This window comes from Alternaria alternata (assembly GCF_001642055.1).
Source record: "Alternaria alternata strain SRC1lrK2f unplaced genomic scaffold CC77scaffold_9, whole genome shotgun sequence".
NCBI classification, from domain to species: Eukaryota; Fungi; Ascomycota; class Dothideomycetes; order Pleosporales; family Pleosporaceae; genus Alternaria; species Alternaria alternata.
This window is the reverse complement of record NW_017306198.1, coordinates 549,319-568,545: the sequence shown is the minus strand read 5'-3', so window position 1 is coordinate 568,545 and position 19,227 is coordinate 549,319. Positions and strand designations below refer to the sequence as shown.

Genomic DNA, 19,227 nt, shown 5'->3' with positions numbered 1-19,227 from the left:
CCTAGATGGATGTTGCTGGTTCGTGTCGTTCTGATACAGGGTGCAAGTCTCCTAGCAATGCTCATAGGGATGGTTCAGCTGTGATACAAACGGAAAGGTAGAAACAATTGAATTAATGGGGTTTATGTATGGTCCTCTGCTTAGAAATGAGGCATGACGCCATGTTGAAGTTTGGCCGATGTGCTCAGAATGTGACCAATCAAAGTGGACTTAGTTGCTGGAGGTAAAATCGTGGTGAGAGTCGCGTGCTTTTGTGGCGAACATGGTGCTACGTAATAGCCTACATGCAGACGAAGCGGACTTTGCTTATACCCGATTGGCTGTGCGGGGGTTGCCTTGGGACATGCGTGCCGTCACTCTCTGATGCCTTCCGTCTCATCTCGAAATTATGCCACGATATGCTGTCAGCGACGATGACGAGCCACTTGAAGACAAGACGGCAGCCCTCACCCTTAAAAACAAGAAGACGGAGCGCATGAAGCGCAAGAATGCTACGAGACAGCAGAAACGCGATGCCATTGTGAACATTACCAAGCTGCCTACCGAGCTCATTCTCGAGAGCCTCAAATATCTCCGCCCCTGCGACGTAATCGATTTCAGCTTAGTCAATCGCCGCTTCCAGAGCCTTGTCAAAGCCAACGCGAATATCATCGGCGACGCCATCATCGCACGGCGCTACAGCATACTCATCAAATGCCTCCCGACGCCCAGGCTCCTCGCCGACGTCGACCCTGCAATACAACCCCTCCTTGTCGACCCCGCGCGTCAGAAGCAGCTTAATATACACAATCGCCCGTACCAACACATTCAATCGCCAGATGCACACCAGCTGTGCACCTGTCTCACCTGCATCCTGACGTGGAATAATCTAGGGCTAGTCCTGGACTTTGCGCACTGGCAGGACTATCTCGATTCTGGAACCCCACTCCCCATCATACCGCGTGGGCAGATACCAGAGTGGAACAAGGAGCTGGTAGCGCGCCACGGACGTATCGCTCGCAAAGCCATCGAGAATTCGCTATGGCACGCCGTCATCCTGCAACGGCACCTTGATTCCACCGTTCGCGCCATATGGCGGCACTCGAAGAACAGAGGGAACAAACGAGTCCATGTTGACATGACAGCTGCTGAGGCTGCTGAAGAGACGGATGCTTTTTTGGCCAAACACGGACCGCCGAGTTTGGAGTTTCCATATCAGCGGGATGAATACTACATGCTTGAAGCCTATCTACCAAACCGGTGGTGGAGGAAACAAGATGCATATTGGTTCTACACGATCGGTGGGCAACACGAACGCGATCTAGAACTCGTCCAACGTTTCGCGAAGCGCTAGTTGCTGTCACAAGTCTTGGTGCGAAGAGATGAGTATTCATACGTAAAAGCAGTTCGCTGAAGCGCAAGACGAGGAATGCAAGAGATTCAAACATGACGCCAGACCCAACCATAAGCCCAATGCAATGTGATCTAGCAACTCTGTAACAAGAGAAGCACTCATAAACAAGAATGACTCAATGTCAACGCCTCTCCCCCGACCGTGCCTCTTTAATTCAGGCGCTCTGGCCCGCCACTAAAGCTATACCCACTCCCAGCGTGACTGACGTGGCTGGGTTGTCGTTCCATACCCATGCCACCCAAAGGCCCCGCGCTGGCCTCTCTCCTATACTCTTCATAACCGCCTGGACTTAATGCATCCACGCCAGCAGCTATGCTGCCGCTATCCCTGTATTCCGCATATGGAGGAACAGTGGTTCTGCCACCACCGCCATAAGTTCCATTCCTGTCCTCACCCCAACTCAGTGGTCGACCAGGGTGTCTGCCTTCATCTGTTTCTGTGCTGTGTAGCAGCGCATATTCGTCTTCTTCTTGGTTGCCACCACGATCTGTGCGGCGATCAAGGGAATCAGATGAGTCGCGACCGTTTGCGGTTTCGATTTCAGTGGACCAGGTTGTGTCTTTGGGATTGTTGTAGGCGGAGTCGCCGGAAGCGTAGTGTGTGTTCTCCTTGGAGGATTGGTAGGGCATGACGCCTTCACGGAGATATTTGTGGAGGTAATAGCCGGATACGCCCGTTGTGATGGCGAAGAAGAGGCTACGGAGGGTTAGTAGGTGTTGCGACATGATTCACAGGTAGAAAATGAAAAGTACTTACAACACCATGACACCTACACCTACAGCAGCCTTGCTGACTTTGCACTTGGCCTCGTCTCCATAAAGGAATGTTGTGCAATTCCGGTCATCATCCGAAATCTTCTCCTTCTTGGCTCCCTCCTTGATACCGTGGGCGTTCCACATAGCCACCGCAATGAAGGCCGCGAACCAAAGGATAGTGTATAAAGCGTCGACAGCGAGGAAAGCGTAGGCGGAGGCGAAGCGTTGGGCGCGCGACCACATGGGTACCATTGTGAGGTAGATGATGGCGGGTATGGATAGGAAGCACTATAGCCAGTCTTCTGTTAGCCTTCTCCATGCTGTCGCGATAGACCGGTCTTCAAGACGACGTCGCACACAAAGCGCACAGGAAAGGATGTCACTTACCATAGCAAAGAAATACCTAGTAGCCCCTCCAATATCTCCGTCCTTGGTCATAACGGCGATGGTCAGACATGCTGCTATGAAGACGAAGATGGCCTGGAAAACATGTGCCACCACCTTGCACTTCTGAATATATGACTGCGGTATCCGCATATCGTTCGTCTTTGTGTGTATCCAGATCCTCAAAGTCCTGGTATGTGTGGAAGGGGGCGGAAAGCCGGGAAGGGTGAGCGTAAACAGACAGCTCACTCAGCCCTACGAGTACGTCAATACGGGTGGCTTCGGTGCTTCCGAGTCTGCTCTCTGCGATATGCAAATGCCCGCCAACAACAAACAATATCAAAAGCGTTGTCGCGTCGTGTGCACAAGGAGACGTAGAAACTGTCAAAGAATGTCGTAGACTCGTACGGCAACGAGGGAAGGATGGAGTGCTATGTCAGACACCTTTCGAGTCTCAGCCTCACTGCTTGGTGGATCCCGAAGCTGCAAACCACCCAGTCGCGTCCCCGCCGCGCAGCCCGCTCTTCGCTTCTGCAGGGTTTGTACCTAACCCGGCAACCAGAGTGTAGCGTCGCTGGTGGTTATTAATAGAGGGTCGAGAACGGGTAGCGAGCAACTTAGGCGGAAAAGAGGCTAGAGAAGGGCGTTCCTGGCTACGCTTTGGCGCGCTCGTTGCTGGGTGATGGCGATGACGTTGGCTCCGACCGGCCTAATTGTGCGCGCACTGGCACACCCGAACGAACTTATAGTATCGCTTTCATGTCCAAGTTTCCAGCATTTCACCTGGATGCCTTTGGGCTTTGCGAGGCGGTCGGTTGCCGATTATGCCTTGCTTAGACCATGTGACTTCGTGTTCATTCAGCTCTACAGCCCACAGCCATCGCACAGCCATCGCACTACAGCTCGAAAATTGCGCCAAGACAGAATTGTTCACCGGTGTCATTTTGGAGAATAAACTCACTCCTACTTCATCTGCGCACCACTCATACTCTCTCTCTCAACTGTTCGCGGTGAGCCAGCATGCTTCATCGCCACAGATTCCTCAGTGCACATGAACAGCGACACGAATCTCATACCCAGTTGGCATGCTCTTCAATCCAGTTGTCCTTCTCCAGACCGCCGTCAAGTAGGTATGCTTGAGCAGTCGCGTTACCTCTCCACTGCCATTCCAAGTATGCCACAGCTGCTTTACCCTGTTTGCCACCATTTGTAGCGGCGAAAGTCCCGTCATGGCCAGTATCGAGGTTGGCCCTGAGTTTGGGAAGCCCCGCGTTCAGAAGCGCATAATCTTTAGCCGACTATCGTATTTTCAGTATTAGTATTGGACTACATCAAGACCAAAACATAAGAAAGACAGACTCACAGTATTATAACCCATATCCTTCGGCCCTCCAATGAGATATACGATTGGCACCTTGATCTCCTTGAGTAGGTACCTCCTGTCATCCTGGAATATCGCAATGTTGAATAGCATGATTCTCTTCACCCTCTCATCACGGTACGCCGTCGACATGGCTTCCAGGCCCCCACAGCTGTGGCCTGCAGTCGTGACTTTGGTCAAATCGACGTTTCCGTATTTCGTCGCTTTGCCTGCAAACGCCCAGTTCAGGGAGTCCCGCATGTCCTGTACTTTGGACTGTTGACCAGATTGGAAACCAGAGCCCGTGGGCGTGCCGTCTGCGGCGATAATGTATCCGTAGCTAGCAATTTCTACTAACAAGCGCTCGTAGATACCTGCGTTGAGGCCGCATCCTCCATTGCCCCATGCAATGAAAGGCAGACTGAGATTTCCGGCTGGAAGAGTCTTAGGCGCGAAGATTGTGTGTCCCGGTAGCGAAGAGTCGGTCAACATCTGTGCAGGATAGGGTCCTGAGCCAGATGTCTTCGCACCATTGCCTTTGGGAGCCTCAGGTCCGGTTCCACCCGCGCCAGCATATTTAGGTAGCTCAGCGAGGGAGATGCTGAAGATGCCACCCGCGAAGTCACCATCACCTTTGGCTGGGAAGTTGCCAGGTGCCGGCGTAAAAGTCTGTGCAAGAGCGTTACCGAAAAAGCTGGGCGCGATGCCAAGTAACGATAGAAGGGTAGAATTAAGCATGTCGATGGCGAGCTTTCGAGGTCAGTGGATATTCAGAACCTTATGTTAGCAATTGCTCTCTCAATGTGCATGTCTTATATAGTCGACCGCACCATTGTCGATCTGCCCTATCCATCATACACGAACAAGGATAAAAGTGCCAAGACGATCAATGTAGATTAATAGTGGATTGCGAACAGACGAATTGAGGAGAAAATCTGGGGAAGTCAAATGCATGCTGGTGGGGACCAAGAGCTTCGGGTGATGATTCGGTAGATAACTAGGCCTCGAGTAGGGCCGCGGCAAACAGCTCGTTAGTTTGTCAATATAGCCGTCAAAACCATCAACTTCCACAAAAGGTCGATAGCGATCGTACTTCCTTGTGACGGAGTTCAGGCACAAATCGGGTTGGCCATGGAATATTGACGTAGTAAAAAACACATGCATCTCGTGATGGACAGCGCATATATACTTACACGCTTGGGAAGACTTTGAGCCGTCCATAATACTGGCATCGTCTCTTATATCGTCATGTTACATACTGAATGTAAAACGCGGGCTGATTGTACCAATCAGTGGTGCTCGTTGCACATCGCCAGGCAGATCTGAACTTGATTATGGTAGTGTAGTATCCAGATGTGGATAACACATAATTGATTTCTGGGTCGGATTATAGTTGACCTTAGAGGTCGGTTTTTATCCTTCCACTACAGAACTTGAGTTGTTCCCCTGGTACGGACATCTTTCGGCTATATCCGAATGTATGCTTTATAATGGCCTATCGACGACTGGCTCCTCAAGGACACAGCGGAACATTGAAAGATGTCGCACCAGCGTGGATACAGGGAACGGCACCCAAATTGCTGAAATTTTTTCTGTAGGCGAAGAAGGAAGCAGAGAGATCTTTGGGATTACTCCATCTCAGTGCTTTGGTGAAAGCAGAAATACGACTTGATCTTACTAGTCCAATGCTGGAGACAGCGTATTGCCTTGACAGACTTCTGGAACTGGCTTGAACGGGCGGCGAGAACAATTCATGTCGCACAAGGAGTAAGCGAATGGCTGTGTGTGCATGTTTGCGCCATTGTTGAACTCATAGTATTTCCTGCGAGTGCTTGCAGCCTATGTTGTATGCAGTGTAGTCAGTGTACGACCTTTCAGTCGATCGATATCACATGCTTTCCACTTTGTGTGGTACGCGCGCGACTATCACGGAGATTAATCGAAGAACTGAGGTCATGTCACTCAACATAGCTTCGGCTGTTGATGACATTAGCCTCAAGCACGGAATCAAGCATATTCCGACTCCTACTTGGGCCTCCACCCATTTTACGGGCGTATGCTCCAGCAAATGAGATGGCCTGAACGCATTTCCAGAAGATGTTTGGCGTTCTTGTTAAAGTGGGCCCTCGTCGTACATCAGGACATAGCGTGGAAATATGAGTAATCAGATCGGCGCTGTATACTCATACCTACCGGGAAAGTGAACGCCAACGAGCGAATTTTGCTGCCATGACAATGCAATCAGTAATTCGCATACACAACCTGTATGCGCAAGATTGGGCTTTGAAACACACAAATTTCTTGTGGAATCGCGACCAAGGTATCAAGATCCAGAAGCAAAAGAGTCAGTGCGGGATATGCAAAGTAATGTATCCATTCACATGGCAGATTGTGTATGCGCTCAGATAGTCTACAGTTCCATAACGGAGCAGGGTGGAACTTTGGTCTCATCTGGCATCAATGTCATCGTGCGTAATCGTTTGCATGTCTTGCTTGACATCGGCATCCGGACCTAATGGCCCTTGCTGCAGCGTCTCACCTATAGTTGTCAACGATGTTCAAACCTCCCTCTCCAAAGATCCGGCAGATGTTGTATAGACCAAGTAAAAAAGCTCGGCTTGCACGATGAATGGTAGTATTTCTCTTGGCAAGTGTATAGAGGGCGCAACCATTAGCAATAGGCGCGCCCTTCAGCCTGATGCCGTATAGATAGTATCCTCAGATGGACTGCATTCATACCCTCCCTCGCTTCCACATCGACGTACCCCGCCTCCTACGCGGTGATTCGTTAATCGCATCTTCTGACGTGAGTACAGGCGACGCCGGAAAGCCAACAAGTGCACAGACTGACACAAGCGGACGAGAGTGCGGCCAATTCTTCTGACGATATGCTTGGTGCATGCAGATAGGTATGCCTCTCGTAAACGACCTCGTAAATGGCAGATCGCATACTTCGCTCGTTGGGTCCTTCAGGAAGTGGGATTACCGATCGTTGTACGGACGGAGTACCAAGCATGCGACTCTCGAAGCCTCTTAGTAAATTATCATCGGATAGTGATGACTGAACGTCCGAGTTGCCGTGTTTCCATCTCTTGCAGAACCGCAAATCAGCTAATCCGTCCGGGCTGTGGTATTTATTGGGACTAGGAGAGGGCGCCAATCATTTCGGCCACGTCACCAACGGTCTTGTCCGCCAATAGTATCAATATGGTAGGACGGCAACAAAATCATTGCAGGAAGCCATACGGCTGTGTGCTTTGCGACACGAATTAGAGCAGCAGAACGGATCGGGCTTGAAAAAGGTGAGCGGATACCGTGCGACGAAGTGAAACTAAACCTTCGTCTAAGCGAGCCTCGGCTGATCGGCGGGGATGCATGGCACGAGCTCACCTTCACGTCCCTCGTCGACCGCGTCTGCAATGGAATCCATCTCGCCATTTGACAGGAACTATCAATCACCTACAACACCATCGCCACATGGCTCTTAGTAGCGATGACTGCAACTCGGCAATTTACTTGGCGTGTTTTCTGATCCGCGGAGGCTGACGCTCACGCGTAGGTAGTTCCTACTAATCAGACGTTACCCTTGTCCGCATTCTGCTGTTTTGTAATCACAATACGCCGGCGGTAAAGGGCTCAGGTCTTTAAGAAAACGTCATGGGCTGCCCATTTGCAGACAGGATATGTTCGGAATTAGTTTGCGTAGCATCAGCGACGAGTTATAAAGCCACCGGCTATGACGGTTTCAAAGGTTCGACTAGGCTTTTCCTTCCTGTCCTCTTTTACCGTGCATGCTTACTGACATTCTTTTGCAAAGCCATTACCTCGCGACCCTGTTGACGTCAACAGCCAATGGAACCACATGCCTTCGCAGTTCCGAGATAGGATTCCATCCGCGCGCTTTCCTGCCGAAAAGGGCCGATACGTACTCTACCTCAACTACATTTGTCCCTGGGCACACCGAGCGGCCATTGTTTTCGCATTGAAGGGACTGGGAGATGTCTTAGACCTGGTAGAGGTCGATGGAAGGGATGCAGCGCATGGATGGTTTTTCTCTGGGCGTAGCGGGCCAGAGAGAGACCCCGTGTATGGTGCAAAGTGGTTGAAAGAGATCTATCTGAGGGCGGACCCAAAATACAATGGCAGAATCACGGTCCCTTTGCTTTGGGATACATTTAATGGTGAAAACACCCGAGAGTTAGCGTAATGGCCTACAGACTGACAGCGCTCAGGTACCGCTGTCAACAACGAAGCCGCCGAGATCATTCATATGCTGTTCGATGCCTTCGATCCTCTTCTACCCCCGGAACGTCGCGAGATCAACAAAGGAGTGGCGGGCTTCAGACCTGCGCACATCCTGACGGAGATGGATTCGCTGCTTTCATGGGTACATGACACAGTGAACAACGGTGTGTATAAAGTTGGTTTTGCAACCTCACAGGCGTCCTATGATGAACATGTCAGCAAGCTTTTCAAGTCCCTTGATCGCCTTGAAGACCACCTCTCACAGCCTAAGCACTACCCTTACCTTTTTGGACAATACATCACCGAGGCCGACATTCGACTATACACGACAATCATTCGCTTTGACGTTGCATACTACACTCTTTTTAAATGCAACAAGAAGATGATACGTCTAGACTATCCGCGTCTCCATGCTTGGTTGAGGCGTCTTTACTGGAGCGATGGGCCTGAAACGGGTGGCGCCTTCCGGGCCACAACCCATTTCGACTTGGTACGAAAAGAACCCCAAATAACGACATAACAGTACTGACTTTACCAGATAAAGGAAGGATACTCAGCTGTGACTGTTGGTAACGGCGTAGTACCGGCAGGTCCGGAGCCTCCGATCATGCCATTGTCATGACCAGTCTTTTCGTGATAGCAACGCTTTTGCTATCCCCGTCTTTCATCTGATTCGGACGATCATCTGACTGCATTCATATATTTCAGACTTTGCTTTACAGGAGCCACCAATGCTTCATTTTTCTGGAGAAGTTCTGGCGTCTACATACCCAATTTGCTGTAGTATTTAAATCGTTTTCAATCACTGCTTGCTTATTCGTTAGAAGATTTTTATGCCGTCTGGTCCTTTGGCCACTTTGAGAGCATCTTGCGCTGCAAGGCAGCTGTTCAACGTTTATATGAATCTTGCGATATTGGTGCACGGGTGTAGGGCGAATGCGCCGCTTTGACAAATGTTCAGGCAGCAATCCCTCTTTCAAACTTTGTATCTCGAGCACTCCTTCCATCTTGGGGATGATCAGCTTGTTTCTGCTATCAAAGCTTTACATCAGTGCGTTGTTTCGCGACGGAGTATCGACATCATAGTCTCGAACGAAGGTGGACGACCACTACAACTTATCATTCTGACCACTCGACGTTAGCCGACTACTACTCTTCAGATTACAGACGAGTCACAGAATGGCTTCCATGGTAGGTCAATTCTTTTGCTTCGCTGAGTTTCTAGTGAAACCCTCCGTTCTGGGTATCTTTGGATGTACGAGGTACGCGTCTAACAATTCCTCACTTTGTCAGTTCACTTTCGTAGTCTACAAGTGAGTGCCACGTAAGTTTACATCTGTCTCCAAAGTTCTGAACACGCTCTGAATGGCTCTGACCAGCTCATTAGACGCAACTAAGCATGATATCTGGCACGAGTTATCATTTTATAACCAACCACAAGGCGCCTCTTTTACCATAGTAGTTCAGTGTGCGCCATCCGCCATCTTCTGCACTTGTCACCTCATCGATACAAAAGTAACATATCTTAGTGCGAGGCAGAACTGATTGGGAATCCAAATTGTTCGATGAAAGCTTGAAGAATGAACAATTCGGTACTACAATCCATTGTCTCGGATGGTAGCAGATGCGAGCCGTGATCTCGACTCCAGGTTGGCCCAAGTCACCGGACTCATTGACTACTGCGCTACGGAAGAAGACTACCCGCGCCAGTCAGTCCTGAACTTCATCTTCCACATATACAAAGAGATCTATCAACTCTCCGCCTACAATGACCGCCTCTCATTACTCGGACACCATCTTCCGACTTTAAAGGCCTTGATCCTCTTCTTCCCTGATTTGGAGGAGAGTCACCGACTCGAGTTGGTGTATGTTATTGGTAAAAAGTCCTGTATATGTTGGATACATGTTTCATCGATGAATGATGGGACATGGGAAAAAGACTGGCAAGAGAGTTGGACGCGTTTTGTCCTAAGATGGGGGGTTTTCCACGAAGCGCTATGGCCGTCTCCAAGCAGGAATTCTGATTATCCTCTGTCTGCTGCTTGTGGTAGCCAGAGATAGCCTACCACACGCGTATAAGTCAAAACTGTCGTCCTTTGGTCGCTCACCAGATATAGGAATGGGTGTCTCCATGCCGGACAAGGCTAGCGATGTGCGAACAAACTTCCAAAGAATCTAACCGTCTGACCGTATGTGTTGCCTTACGGATCACCAGTGCATGCGCTATCCTGTCATCATCAGATCAGGTATACTGTTCTTCCACTCGATGTTGGTTGTGTCTAAAATGACGCGCACTTTTGTTGTTGTGTCATGAATTACAACATTCTATAGCAAGGCTCGATAACAAAACACGGTCCATGATCTAACGTTCTCTCCTCTTGACGCTGAAATAATGAGACACTTTTACAATGAATATGAAGGAATGAAGTCAGCTTCGACGTACATAATATTGTAGATGAAAACTGCTTATATAATGGTGCTAAAGAAGAAATCGAACCACAGTATCTTCCATGTATTGCCCGCAAGGGAAGATGATTATTTTCCCGACCTGTCCGACTCCTCGCGAACACGAGAAGAAACAGTGACTTCCGTTTTCTTCGTTATAGCAGCGATATCACCCATAATAAACTCCTCGCTCCCTCCCTCAAAAGGCCCAGAAACGTGCGTTGCCTGATGGACACCACTACCTAGCGGGATAGAGCCTTGTCTCGTAGTGCGTCTCGACTTCAAACCGTACATAGACCGCGATCGCGTCGCAGAGTTGCCATTAGAGCTCTTCTGGGTCTTCTCGACGAAGTATTTGAACAGGGGTGCTAACGTCGGGATAGAAGCGACGATAATACCCAAATTGTTCTCTACAGTCGACCACATAATCAGACTGCCTGAGTCGAGATAGTTGGCTAAGTTTCGAACGGTTCGGATGCGTAGGACTTGGATAATTGTGATGAAAGTGCCTAGAGCGAGGAGTCCGAGTAAGGCGAATTTCTTCCGCTTCTGGATGTGGCTTTTGAGGAGAACGGGAAAGGGTAGGAACATGCTATTGAGTTGGAGTAAGTTTTTGCCGACAGTTGCGAGTGAATTGCTTACACTATAACGTCGAATACGATAGTCAAGGACGCCATACTGGTGTAGAAGGGAACGGCTGGCAGACACTGACCCCAGGTGATAGAAGGGTCCCATTGTTTCGCGGCCTTGGTCGGGTCAGCAGAATGCTATGGGTCACGGAGGGTAGTGGGACTTACCGGTTGGCAGAGGTTCGTCTGAACAATGAGAAAGCAAAGATGAAAGAGTATGCATGCAACTATTACGGCGATCGTAGCATTACGCGACACACCCTTCGGCATGATACGTAGGTACGTCAACAGCAGACTTAGTTTGAAGCCGAGTATACTGGTTATGTAGCTTTGATAGTCAGCTAAATGAATCGATATCGTATCGTACGCTTCGCCTCACAATGGTGCACCCATGTACTGCATCTGGTTTGGTTAGGACCGGGCCTTCTCCACTTGAACTTGTGGTACTTACGAGTCCGAAGTTGTATAGGTTTTGAATAGGCATGTCGTCCAGATGTTTTAGTCCAAGGCCCCATTTGGTTTCTGATATCACGCAGTCAGTCGCAGTGTCGCGGCAGCCCGCTCAATCAACGTACGGACGATAGTCACAACCGCGAAGCCGCAGGACGCTATCTGTTAAATTGTCAGTTCCAATGCTACAGCAAAGAGTGTAGCTACTGACCCAAGTCGCGATCAATATCCAGTCGTCTAGTAGCAATCGTTAGTTATCTGTCGAAAGCATGTTCCCTATCACGGTACGTACCAGCTCCAATTGCCTTAATCATCCAACCACGCACGTAAAAGCGAAGGGACAGGATGGAAAGTGACAAGGCCGTGAAGATGATTGCGACAGCAGTGATATGTGGTCCGTCGTTGGCGGCATCGTCCGGAGTATTGTAGGTCCAACCCATCGCTCTGGCCTCTCTATGGTGATTTCTTTCCAGTTGTTGTAGAATTCTCGCATCACCATCGCAAAAACATTGCTCCTCTTACTAGGTCTTGGAATCCAATACTTGCATTGTTCCGAGCATCCCGGCGTATTGGTCACTAACAAGGTCGGAAACAGACGTGGGGGTGAGCATGGACTTTACCCGGTCCATCTTGTACTGGTCAGGGAGGCATGCCTTGGTCGAGAGAAGAGTAAAACCTCATATGAGGTGAAACGTGCGAATACTCTCAGTATTCTCCGAAGTTATAGCAGGCTAACTGTTAATGCACATGGTTGCAAAGCAGCTCAGGCGTTGGCGTATACAAGACACCTTCTTGTCAGAGCTAGACTATTATATCACGGCATATTGGTAACTGCGACGGGAATAGTTTTCGGCATCCTTCGGTGAAATATCTCCTAGTTTTAAGGGTCTGGAAAGACGGGATGGGACGATTGCAGTTCGTCTGGAGAGCCGCCGACCCGCCCTTGCGGTGAAATAGTCGGTTGCATCGGATGTTCCTCGATAGAGGAAAGCTTGGAAAGATCCCTGTTGATAGATGCAGGCCCCAACTACCAATTGACCGCGTCCATGGCAGTTACGCCGTGCTATGCGAGCAGAGTAATTCTGAGATGTTCATGTTCATTCATCAGCTGTGTGTCCACATTGACGAAGCGTCTCTTTCTATCGACCATCTACAGACCATGGACGCTTTCGACGTCGTAATTACTTCTTGTCGACGAGAAGGATTCGATGAAATTAGTCGCAACGGTCGTAGAATGGTGCACGGTACCGGGACGGCCCATCTCACCGGAGACTAGATTTGTAGTCCCACAGCTACTCTAGCCTTGTCGCCACCATGAGGCGCGGTGCATGCAAGGCGCCTGAATTTCTCTTTATATTAACCCGTATGTCTTGCGGATTGATATCCCTCAGGTCGCCGAAACTCTCCTCTCCCAGGGCCCTTGTCATGCATTCCTTCGTCTTCATTCTCACGCTTCTTAGCGTTGTTTCTGCCACCAATCCAACCCCAAATCGATGCAAATCATTCCCCGGAGACAAGTCATGGCCTTCGCAATCGGACTGGAACAGTTTGAACAAGACAGTGGGCGGGCGTTTGGTGGCTACCGTACCACTTGGCGCACCCTGTCACGGTTCGACTTTTGATAACGCGACTTGCGAAAGCCTGAAGAGTCAGTGGCAGTACGAAAAGATCCAGTAGGTACCGATCGTATGTGTTCAAAGTGTCGTACTTACAGGCAGCTAGTTATGAATCGTCCTCATCTGTGATGGCACCTTTCTTCGCCAACCAGAGCTGCGATCCCTTTCAGCCTCGAGACCGCCCGTGTGAGCTTGGCAACTACGTCCGTTATGCCGTTGATGCTTCTGGACCTGCAGACGTCCAAAAAGCAATCGCATTCGCTGCATCTAAGAATATTCGCCTTGTGATCCGCAACACGGGCCATGATTATCTGGGTCGCTCTACCGGCGCGGGCTCACTAGCGGTATGGACACATCATCTGAAGGACATTACCCACGTTCCAGCATACAAGGGCTCAGGATATAACGGCCCAGCTTTCAAGATTGGTGCCGGTGTTCAGGGATTCGAGCTTATGGCTGCTTCCCGAGACAAGGGCTTAGTTGTGGTTGGAGGCGAGTGCCCTACAGTCGGCGTTGCTGGCGGTTACACCCAAGGTGGTGGGCACTCGGCCATCAGTACCAGCTTTGGTCTTGCTGCTGACAATGTTTTGAACTGGGAAGTCGTGACTGCCAGCGGAAAGCTTGTTAACGCGAACCCCAAGGAGAATTCAGATCTGTACTGGGCTCTCAATGGCGGTGGTGGCAGCACGTATGGTATTGTAGTTGGGATGACTGTCAAGGCACACAAGGAGGCTGTTTTTGGTGGTGTCTCGCTATCGTTCTTCACAACGGACAATGCCCAGGATGTGTTTTATGATGCTATCCAAGCATTCCACGAAGAGTTACCGGCAATGGTAGATGCCGGAGCAATGGTGGTCCATTACTTCACGTCCTCGTTCTTCATGATCTCCCCACTTAACGCCTACAACAAGACGGAGGTCGAGGTCAAGGCCATGCTCGCGCCTTTCGTTGCTAGGTTGGACTCCAAAGGTGTCAACTATACTGCTGAGTACAGTGAGTTCGACACGTACTACGAGCACTACGACAAATATTTTGGCCCTCTTCCACTCGGGAACATCCAAGTAGGTATTGCCCAGTACGGTACCCGATTGATTCCTCGGAGCGTCGTCAGCAACATCACTGAGACCTGGAAGGCTGTCGTGGAAAAGGGAGTGACCTGGATCGGAGTAGGAACAGATGTGAAGTCTTTTGGCTCGCAGCAGACGACTTCAGTCCACCCAGCCTGGCGCAAGGCAATTGTGCACGCGACATTGACGCTTCCGTGGAACTTCACAGCTCCGTGGTCGGAAGCGTTTGCAGTCCAGGAGAAGATGACAAATGAAATCGTTCCTCTTGTTGAGGCTGCGACACCGGGTAGTGGGTCATATGTGAACGAGGCTGACTTTCGTCAACCAAACTTCGCTGATACATTCTGGGGAGAGAACTACGGCAAGTTGTTGAGTATCAAGAAGAAATGGGATCCCTCTGGTCTATTCTACGCCACGGTTGGTGTCGGTAGCGAGGCGTGGACGGTTCAGACGGACGGTCGGATGTGTCGCGCTTAGTAGATAGTGTCCTATTCAGTGTCAGTATTGAACTTCGTACATTGTTCAATCCCGCCATCATATATCTGCGACTTCTTCATTACGATGAGGCAGTCGTCCCGACGTGTCGAGTAATTTCTTCAAGAGCAATCTGCTATGCATCGCAATCGACTAAGATGTGTCAACAGCTGTAGTGATACTAACTGTGCCTATAAAGCGGAAAGCACGCGTGCATGGAGGATGAAATTTGGGGCGGTCGTGACGCGTCTTGAACGCGTGCAATTCAGGCTTCTCTGGTGGGGCTAGCGACGATGACGTACATTGCCGGTAGGGGTTGCTTACACGATACGTACAGCAGCAGCTACAACTGCGAAAACGACAACCACAATCATGCCTCCAAAGAAGTTAAACAAAGATGGAGACAAGAAGTCCCAAGACGACTCAAAGTCCAAGAAGCCTGCCGTTTCAGAAGAGGAAGTGCGGCAAGAATCTGGAAAAGCCGCGAACGCTGCCCTTGCAGCACAAAAGAAAGCAAAAGAATTGAAAGATGCAGCGGCCGCCGCCAGTGATCCGGACGAACGACAAAGACTGACAGAAGAGGCTACAAATGCCCATATCGAGGCCGAGTCATTCGGAAAGACGGCGAAATATCTTCGTTCAGGTGCTTTCCAAGGGATGGCAGCGGGCACGGGCCTTGGTGTCGCACCTGGAGCTACGTTGGGTGCTATAACAGGCACTTTAGTTGGCGGCATCTCTTCGACCCTTCTCGGTGGGATAGGAGCCGGATTGGGCGGAGTTACAGGGGCAATCCATGGTCCATGGGTGAATATGGGCAAAGTAGCCGGAGAGGGGATGAAGAAGCTCACAAGCTGGATCCCACAATGGGCAGCAAGCGAGGAGCAGAAGAGGACGCTAGAGAAGATGGTGGGACAGGCTAATGAGGAAGAAATGCCTGGCACTGAAGAGCTTGAAAAATTCAAGAGCGAAGGAGGTGGAGGCAAGATTGACGAAGGCTGGATGGAAAGTGCGAAGGGCATGATGCCGGATCAGAAAGAGGTATCGGATGCAGCAAAGGCTGGCGCTCAAGCTGGCGGTGGAGATTCAGACTCGAAGCCCAGCGAAAGCCAGCCTGCGGAGCCATCAAAGAGCGATTCGACGCAAAAAAGTGACACACAGGGTCGTAAGAAGCCACGGAAGTTGAATGCAAAGCAGGAAGATGGCGAAGCACAATCAGCAAAGACAGAGCCATCGGATGCTACCGGGAGACCCGACACGCAAAATGGTGAGGAACTGGACGAACGAGAGAAGAAGCTTGATCAACGGGAAAGTGAGCTTGATCGGCGACAGGCCGAGCTGGATGAAAGGGAAAAGGCTCTAGCCCAGCGTGAACAGGAAATAGGATCACAATCTGGGGACGGCGTGTCAAAACCTGAAGGTGAAGCACCAAAATCTGATGGCGACACATCAGAGCCTGCAACAGCGTCGAAGCCAAAGGGTCAACCACGCAAGCTTGCAAGTAGATCATAGAAGTTTAGAACAAAGTGAAAATGTATCCAACAATGAAGCACTTCGACTCGCAGTTGTCCAAGGGCTAGGTAGTTCTGTCACGGTGAAACATCAGTCTAGGTCGACTTGAAATTATTCAATATGACGGAGGTCAAAAGACGTCATTGCTACACGATTTTACATGAAATAGCACCTCCACATTCCCTTCCTTCGCCTCGCGCAGCTTCTACTCTCTTCTCATCATCGCAGAAAGTCGTTCGTGTGAGCTTTCAAAATGCATGCAAATCTCCCATGCGGTGGTATCCTCAATGCCCCCAATCAGTGTTGTACGCCATAAGCAGATAGATCATGAAATGTAGCCTCTCCCAAACGCCTCGCGCTAAATTCTCTTGACAACTTAGGAAAGAGATGAGAGGATCATGTAGGGAACTTCACTTGATCAGCCTACACGGCTTGCCCACGGCGCAACGGTCCGTGGCGAAGTGGGCTGCCTAGGTGGGTGCTATGCTACCTCATCCGGTCCCTGTTCTGCCCTACAAACCCGAGGTAGTGTTAGCTGGTGAACCTTAGTCGTACAAAAATGAAAGATACAAAAGAACGCGCAACATGTAGTTTAGGGGGAAGAAGAGCCGAGGTAGGTAGGGTAGGAGGAAGTACCCTGTCCGGGATAGCTGGGCCGCGAAGCGGGCTGTGCTGGTCGATAGGATTGATACCCATGCCGTGGTGGAGGTGTGGATGGAGGCCGGGAGTAATCAGAGCGCATGCTGAGAGACCCACTGTGGGACCCACTGTGGTAGGCTGGTGGCAGTGGACGACTATGGGCAGCGGAGTGACTACCAAGGGGAGGTAAATGATACCGACGGTGCGGATCAGGAAGGCTATTGGGGGTAGTGTACGCTACCTTTTTCGTTGGTCTTACTGGCTCGTCGTCATCGCTTAAAGTCAGATCCACCACCTCAGACTTTCTCTTCTGTGCAGACCGTGGGGCAGTAGAAGTCTCCCGAGAAGGCAGTGGAGGGGTACTGAGCGAAGTGGGTGTTGGCGCGGCTTCGGTTTTGATGGCCTGTACACGGTAGTCTGGTATCTCGATGAGGTCGTCATCACTATCGTCATGGTGCCCATTTTGTTTGGGCTTCACATCCTTTTCGGTAGACCATTCTCCACTTGGCTGGATGGTGACTTGGTCCGTATTCCGAGCCTTGCTCAGAATCTCCTCGACGTACTGATCGACGGCCAAGGCTTCATACGAAATCGTCTTGCTGCATATTGGGCATGTCCATGTAGGAGCCTGCTCTTGGAGCTGCAGGAATGAGTCGGCATCAAAGCATTGGTTATGCGTGCACACCGTTGACCTGCATGGGGTGACGATGCGCAAGGTAGAGATGGGGTCCTTTAGCGACATGACGCTTGATCCGACTTCAATGTCCGGATCATTGGCCTTTTTCATCACTGCGATACGGTTAGTAATGCCGCGTGCCCTAGATGCTTGGTGCGAAGACATACTTTCGTTCAGCACCGACTGACGAGTGATGACATTGCGCTGCTTGATACGTTTTGTGAGTTCCTCGACAGAAAACTTTCTGACCAAGTAGACAAACAGGTTGTATTTCTGGATTTCGAAGTCAGCTTGAGGTCATGTTTCAGGGCGCTGACGGAATAAGAAACCTCCGACCGACTTGCCTTCTGAGTCAGGGCGTAGGTGATGAGGATGCTGTTACGCTGGTTGGCGATCTTCATGCGTACAAAATCAGTAATGTCTGCAGGACGCGTCGAGCCTGGCTTATTCTTTAGCCCCTTGTAGTTCGCCTTGACCTCTTCGTCATTGACCTTGACCTCGATTTGAGATGGGAACGCAATATCGAGACGTGAGTAGGGAGCCAGGGGCTGTTCGAGCGCAGAAAAGAGCAGCAATCGCAGGGACGAATCGGCTCTTAGGCGTGCCGACTGGTTCTCGTTGAGGGTAAGATTCCGCGATATGGTGGCACGATGAGTTGGCGAAGCGTCCAAAGACATATTGCTCAGCACGAGCTCGCGAATTTCGAAGAAAGGGCTGTCCTTGAAGAAATACGTTGGTCGGGGCGGCATGGGTGGCTGCTGGGGCTGCTGGTAGGGCTGGTATGCGGCGTTGTTTTGGTACCCGTTGGCCATGCTGTAGCCGTTGGCAACGGGCGCAGGCGGCTGCGAGTATGAAGAGGCGACGGGACTAGTCGTGGCTGGCGGAGGCGCCTCTCCGTGGTGTTGCACGCGGTACTGCAGTCGGCGCAAAAGGTCGGTATCGCTCCTGGAGACTGCATTGGCGATGACTGGCGAGGGTGAAGTTAGCAGGTGTCGAGGCGACAGCAGGGCCCCGGGGTTAGGGAGCGGAGAGACGTACGGCCAATGACGCGGGCTTGCAGTGCAGCCTTGTTGCCCGTCTGCGAGGTGCCCTCCTCTTTGAGGATCTTCTTGAGGTCGTTGTTTATGAGGGTCTTGGAGCGCTCGGTGATGGTGGCAGCCATCTGCTGCAGGCTGGACGCCATGGTGTGCTGCCGTCACGGTCGAGGTCGGGAGGGCTGGCAATGTCGGAGGTTGCAAGTGAGGCGCTACCGGTGCAGAATATCTCGCGAAGGCATCTGGGGCCGGGTGTCTGAGGCAGTCTCTTCTGGCAGGCGACGTCGGGTGAGGTGAAGGCAGTGAAGGGCGTTGGTCGCAACTTCCCGAGAACCAGGCGGCGACACAGAGCGCACAACAACACAGGCGCGGGCGGAACAAGGACGGGGGCGGCCAGCAGACGGGGAGGCCACAATGCGACTCTGTGGGTTATATGGCCGTCGACGTAGGCGGCGGCTCTCGCGGCGAGCGCATCTCCAAGCTGGGTATATACCGAAGTCAGCGTCACCTGGAACTAGGCGAAGAACGCGACTGGGGCACGGGCCGGCCTT

General features: G+C 50.9%; 9 protein-coding genes across 9 annotated transcripts; 5 read left to right on the top strand and 4 right to left on the bottom strand.

Annotated features, from left to right (window-relative positions):
- Positions 1–245: 245 nt before the first annotated feature.
- CC77DRAFT_1094355 (hypothetical protein) lies at positions 246–1,333 on the top strand (the record flags this gene model as incomplete). Its single annotated transcript, XM_018529733.1, has 1 exon — positions 246–1,333. Exon 1 carries the CDS (start codon positions 389–391, stop codon positions 1,331–1,333), a length of 945 nt encoding a protein of 314 aa, XP_018386587.1. The 5' UTR covers positions 246–388.
- A 104-nt stretch (positions 1,334–1,437) lies between these two features.
- On the bottom strand, positions 1,438–2,949 carry CC77DRAFT_854049 (hypothetical protein). Its single transcript, XM_018533439.1, has 3 exons — positions 2,536–2,949; positions 2,150–2,436; positions 1,438–2,089 (listed from the first exon to the last, which is right to left on the bottom strand). The coding sequence occupies exons 1-3, from the start codon at positions 2,683–2,685 to the stop codon at positions 1,543–1,545; spliced, it is 984 nt and encodes a 327-aa protein (XP_018386586.1). The 5' UTR covers positions 2,686–2,949; the 3' UTR covers positions 1,438–1,542.
- Positions 2,950–3,463: 514 nt separating this feature from the next.
- Positions 3,464–4,950, bottom strand: CC77DRAFT_1094353 (hypothetical protein). Its single transcript, XM_018529732.1, has 2 exons — positions 3,896–4,950; positions 3,464–3,830 (listed from the first exon to the last, which is right to left on the bottom strand). Exons 1-2 carry the CDS (start codon positions 4,628–4,630, stop codon positions 3,603–3,605), a joined length of 963 nt encoding a protein of 320 aa, XP_018386585.1. The 5' UTR covers positions 4,631–4,950; the 3' UTR covers positions 3,464–3,602.
- Positions 4,951–7,754: 2,804 nt separating this feature from the next.
- CC77DRAFT_1030782 (hypothetical protein) lies at positions 7,755–8,759 on the top strand (the record flags this gene model as incomplete). The annotated part of the gene is made up of 3 exons (XM_018526613.1): positions 7,755–8,073; positions 8,125–8,627; positions 8,676–8,759. The coding sequence occupies 3 exons, from the start codon at positions 7,755–7,757 to the stop codon at positions 8,757–8,759; spliced, it is 906 nt and encodes a 301-aa protein (XP_018386584.1).
- A 520-nt stretch (positions 8,760–9,279) lies between these two features.
- On the top strand, positions 9,280–10,500 carry CC77DRAFT_853966 (hypothetical protein). The gene is made up of 2 exons (XM_018533438.1): positions 9,280–9,328; positions 9,667–10,500. Exon 2 carries the CDS (start codon positions 9,752–9,754, stop codon positions 10,196–10,198), a length of 447 nt encoding a protein of 148 aa, XP_018386583.1. The 5' UTR covers positions 9,280–9,328; positions 9,667–9,751; the 3' UTR covers positions 10,199–10,500.
- Positions 10,501–10,672: 172 nt separating this feature from the next.
- CC77DRAFT_934140 (hypothetical protein) lies at positions 10,673–12,101 on the bottom strand (the record flags this gene model as incomplete). The annotated part of the gene is made up of 8 exons (XM_018534367.1): positions 10,673–11,174; positions 11,225–11,328; positions 11,380–11,539; positions 11,591–11,613; positions 11,663–11,733; positions 11,787–11,823; positions 11,873–11,898; positions 11,954–12,101. 8 exons carry the CDS (start codon positions 12,099–12,101, stop codon positions 10,673–10,675), a joined length of 1,071 nt encoding a protein of 356 aa, XP_018386582.1.
- Positions 12,102–13,086: 985 nt separating this feature from the next.
- Positions 13,087–15,069, top strand: CC77DRAFT_1094350 (FAD-binding domain-containing protein; the record flags this gene model as incomplete). Its single annotated transcript, XM_018529731.1, has 2 exons — positions 13,087–13,334; positions 13,384–15,069. The coding sequence occupies 2 exons, from the start codon at positions 13,087–13,089 to the stop codon at positions 14,819–14,821; spliced, it is 1,686 nt and encodes a 561-aa protein (XP_018386581.1). The 3' UTR covers positions 14,822–15,069.
- Positions 15,070–15,190: 121 nt separating this feature from the next.
- On the top strand, positions 15,191–16,390 carry CC77DRAFT_961852 (hypothetical protein; the record flags this gene model as incomplete). Its single annotated transcript, XM_018535630.1, has 2 exons — positions 15,191–16,219; positions 16,271–16,390. 2 exons carry the CDS (start codon positions 15,191–15,193, stop codon positions 16,325–16,327), a joined length of 1,086 nt encoding a protein of 361 aa, XP_018386580.1. The 3' UTR covers positions 16,328–16,390.
- A 35-nt stretch (positions 16,391–16,425) lies between these two features.
- Positions 16,426–19,207, bottom strand: CC77DRAFT_1094348 (E3 SUMO-protein ligase PIAS1). The gene is made up of 4 exons (XM_018529730.1): positions 18,681–19,207; positions 17,972–18,609; positions 17,810–17,915; positions 16,426–17,755 (listed from the first exon to the last, which is right to left on the bottom strand). The coding sequence occupies exons 1-4, from the start codon at positions 18,823–18,825 to the stop codon at positions 16,920–16,922; spliced, it is 1,725 nt and encodes a 574-aa protein (XP_018386579.1). The 5' UTR covers positions 18,826–19,207; the 3' UTR covers positions 16,426–16,919.
- Positions 19,208–19,227: the final 20 nt, after the last annotated feature.

Bases quoted from the DNA above. Each gene is read 5' to 3' on its own strand.
- CC77DRAFT_1094348 (XM_018529730.1), bottom strand. From the start codon at position 18,825: ATGGCGTCCAGCCTGCAGCAGATGGCTGCCACCATCACCGAGCGCTCC. The intron at 18,610-18,680 runs GTACGTCTCTCC...CACCCTCGCCAG, and splicing joins GCAAGCCCGCGTCATTGGCC to TCATCGCCAATGCAGTCTCC. The intron at 17,756-17,809 runs GTATGTCTTCGC...ACCGTATCGCAG, and splicing joins TCAGTCGGTGCTGAACGAAA to TGATGAAAAAGGCCAATGAT.
- CC77DRAFT_853966 (XM_018533438.1), top strand. From the start codon at position 9,752: ATGGTAGCAGATGCGAGCCGTGATCTCGACTCCAGGTTGGCCCAAGTC.
- CC77DRAFT_854049 (XM_018533439.1), bottom strand. From the start codon at position 2,685: ATGCGGATACCGCAGTCATATATTCAGAAGTGCAAGGTGGTGGCACAT. The intron at 2,437-2,535 runs GTAAGTGACATC...GACTGGCTATAG, and splicing joins CTAGGTATTTCTTTGCTATG to TGCTTCCTATCCATACCCGC. The intron at 2,090-2,149 runs GTAAGTACTTTT...AACCCTCCGTAG, and splicing joins GGTGTAGGTGTCATGGTGTT to CCTCTTCTTCGCCATCACAA.
- CC77DRAFT_1094353 (XM_018529732.1), bottom strand. From the start codon at position 4,630: ATGCTTAATTCTACCCTTCTATCGTTACTTGGCATCGCGCCCAGCTTT. The intron at 3,831-3,895 runs GTGAGTCTGTCT...AAAATACGATAG, and splicing joins AGGATATGGGTTATAATACT to TCGGCTAAAGATTATGCGCT.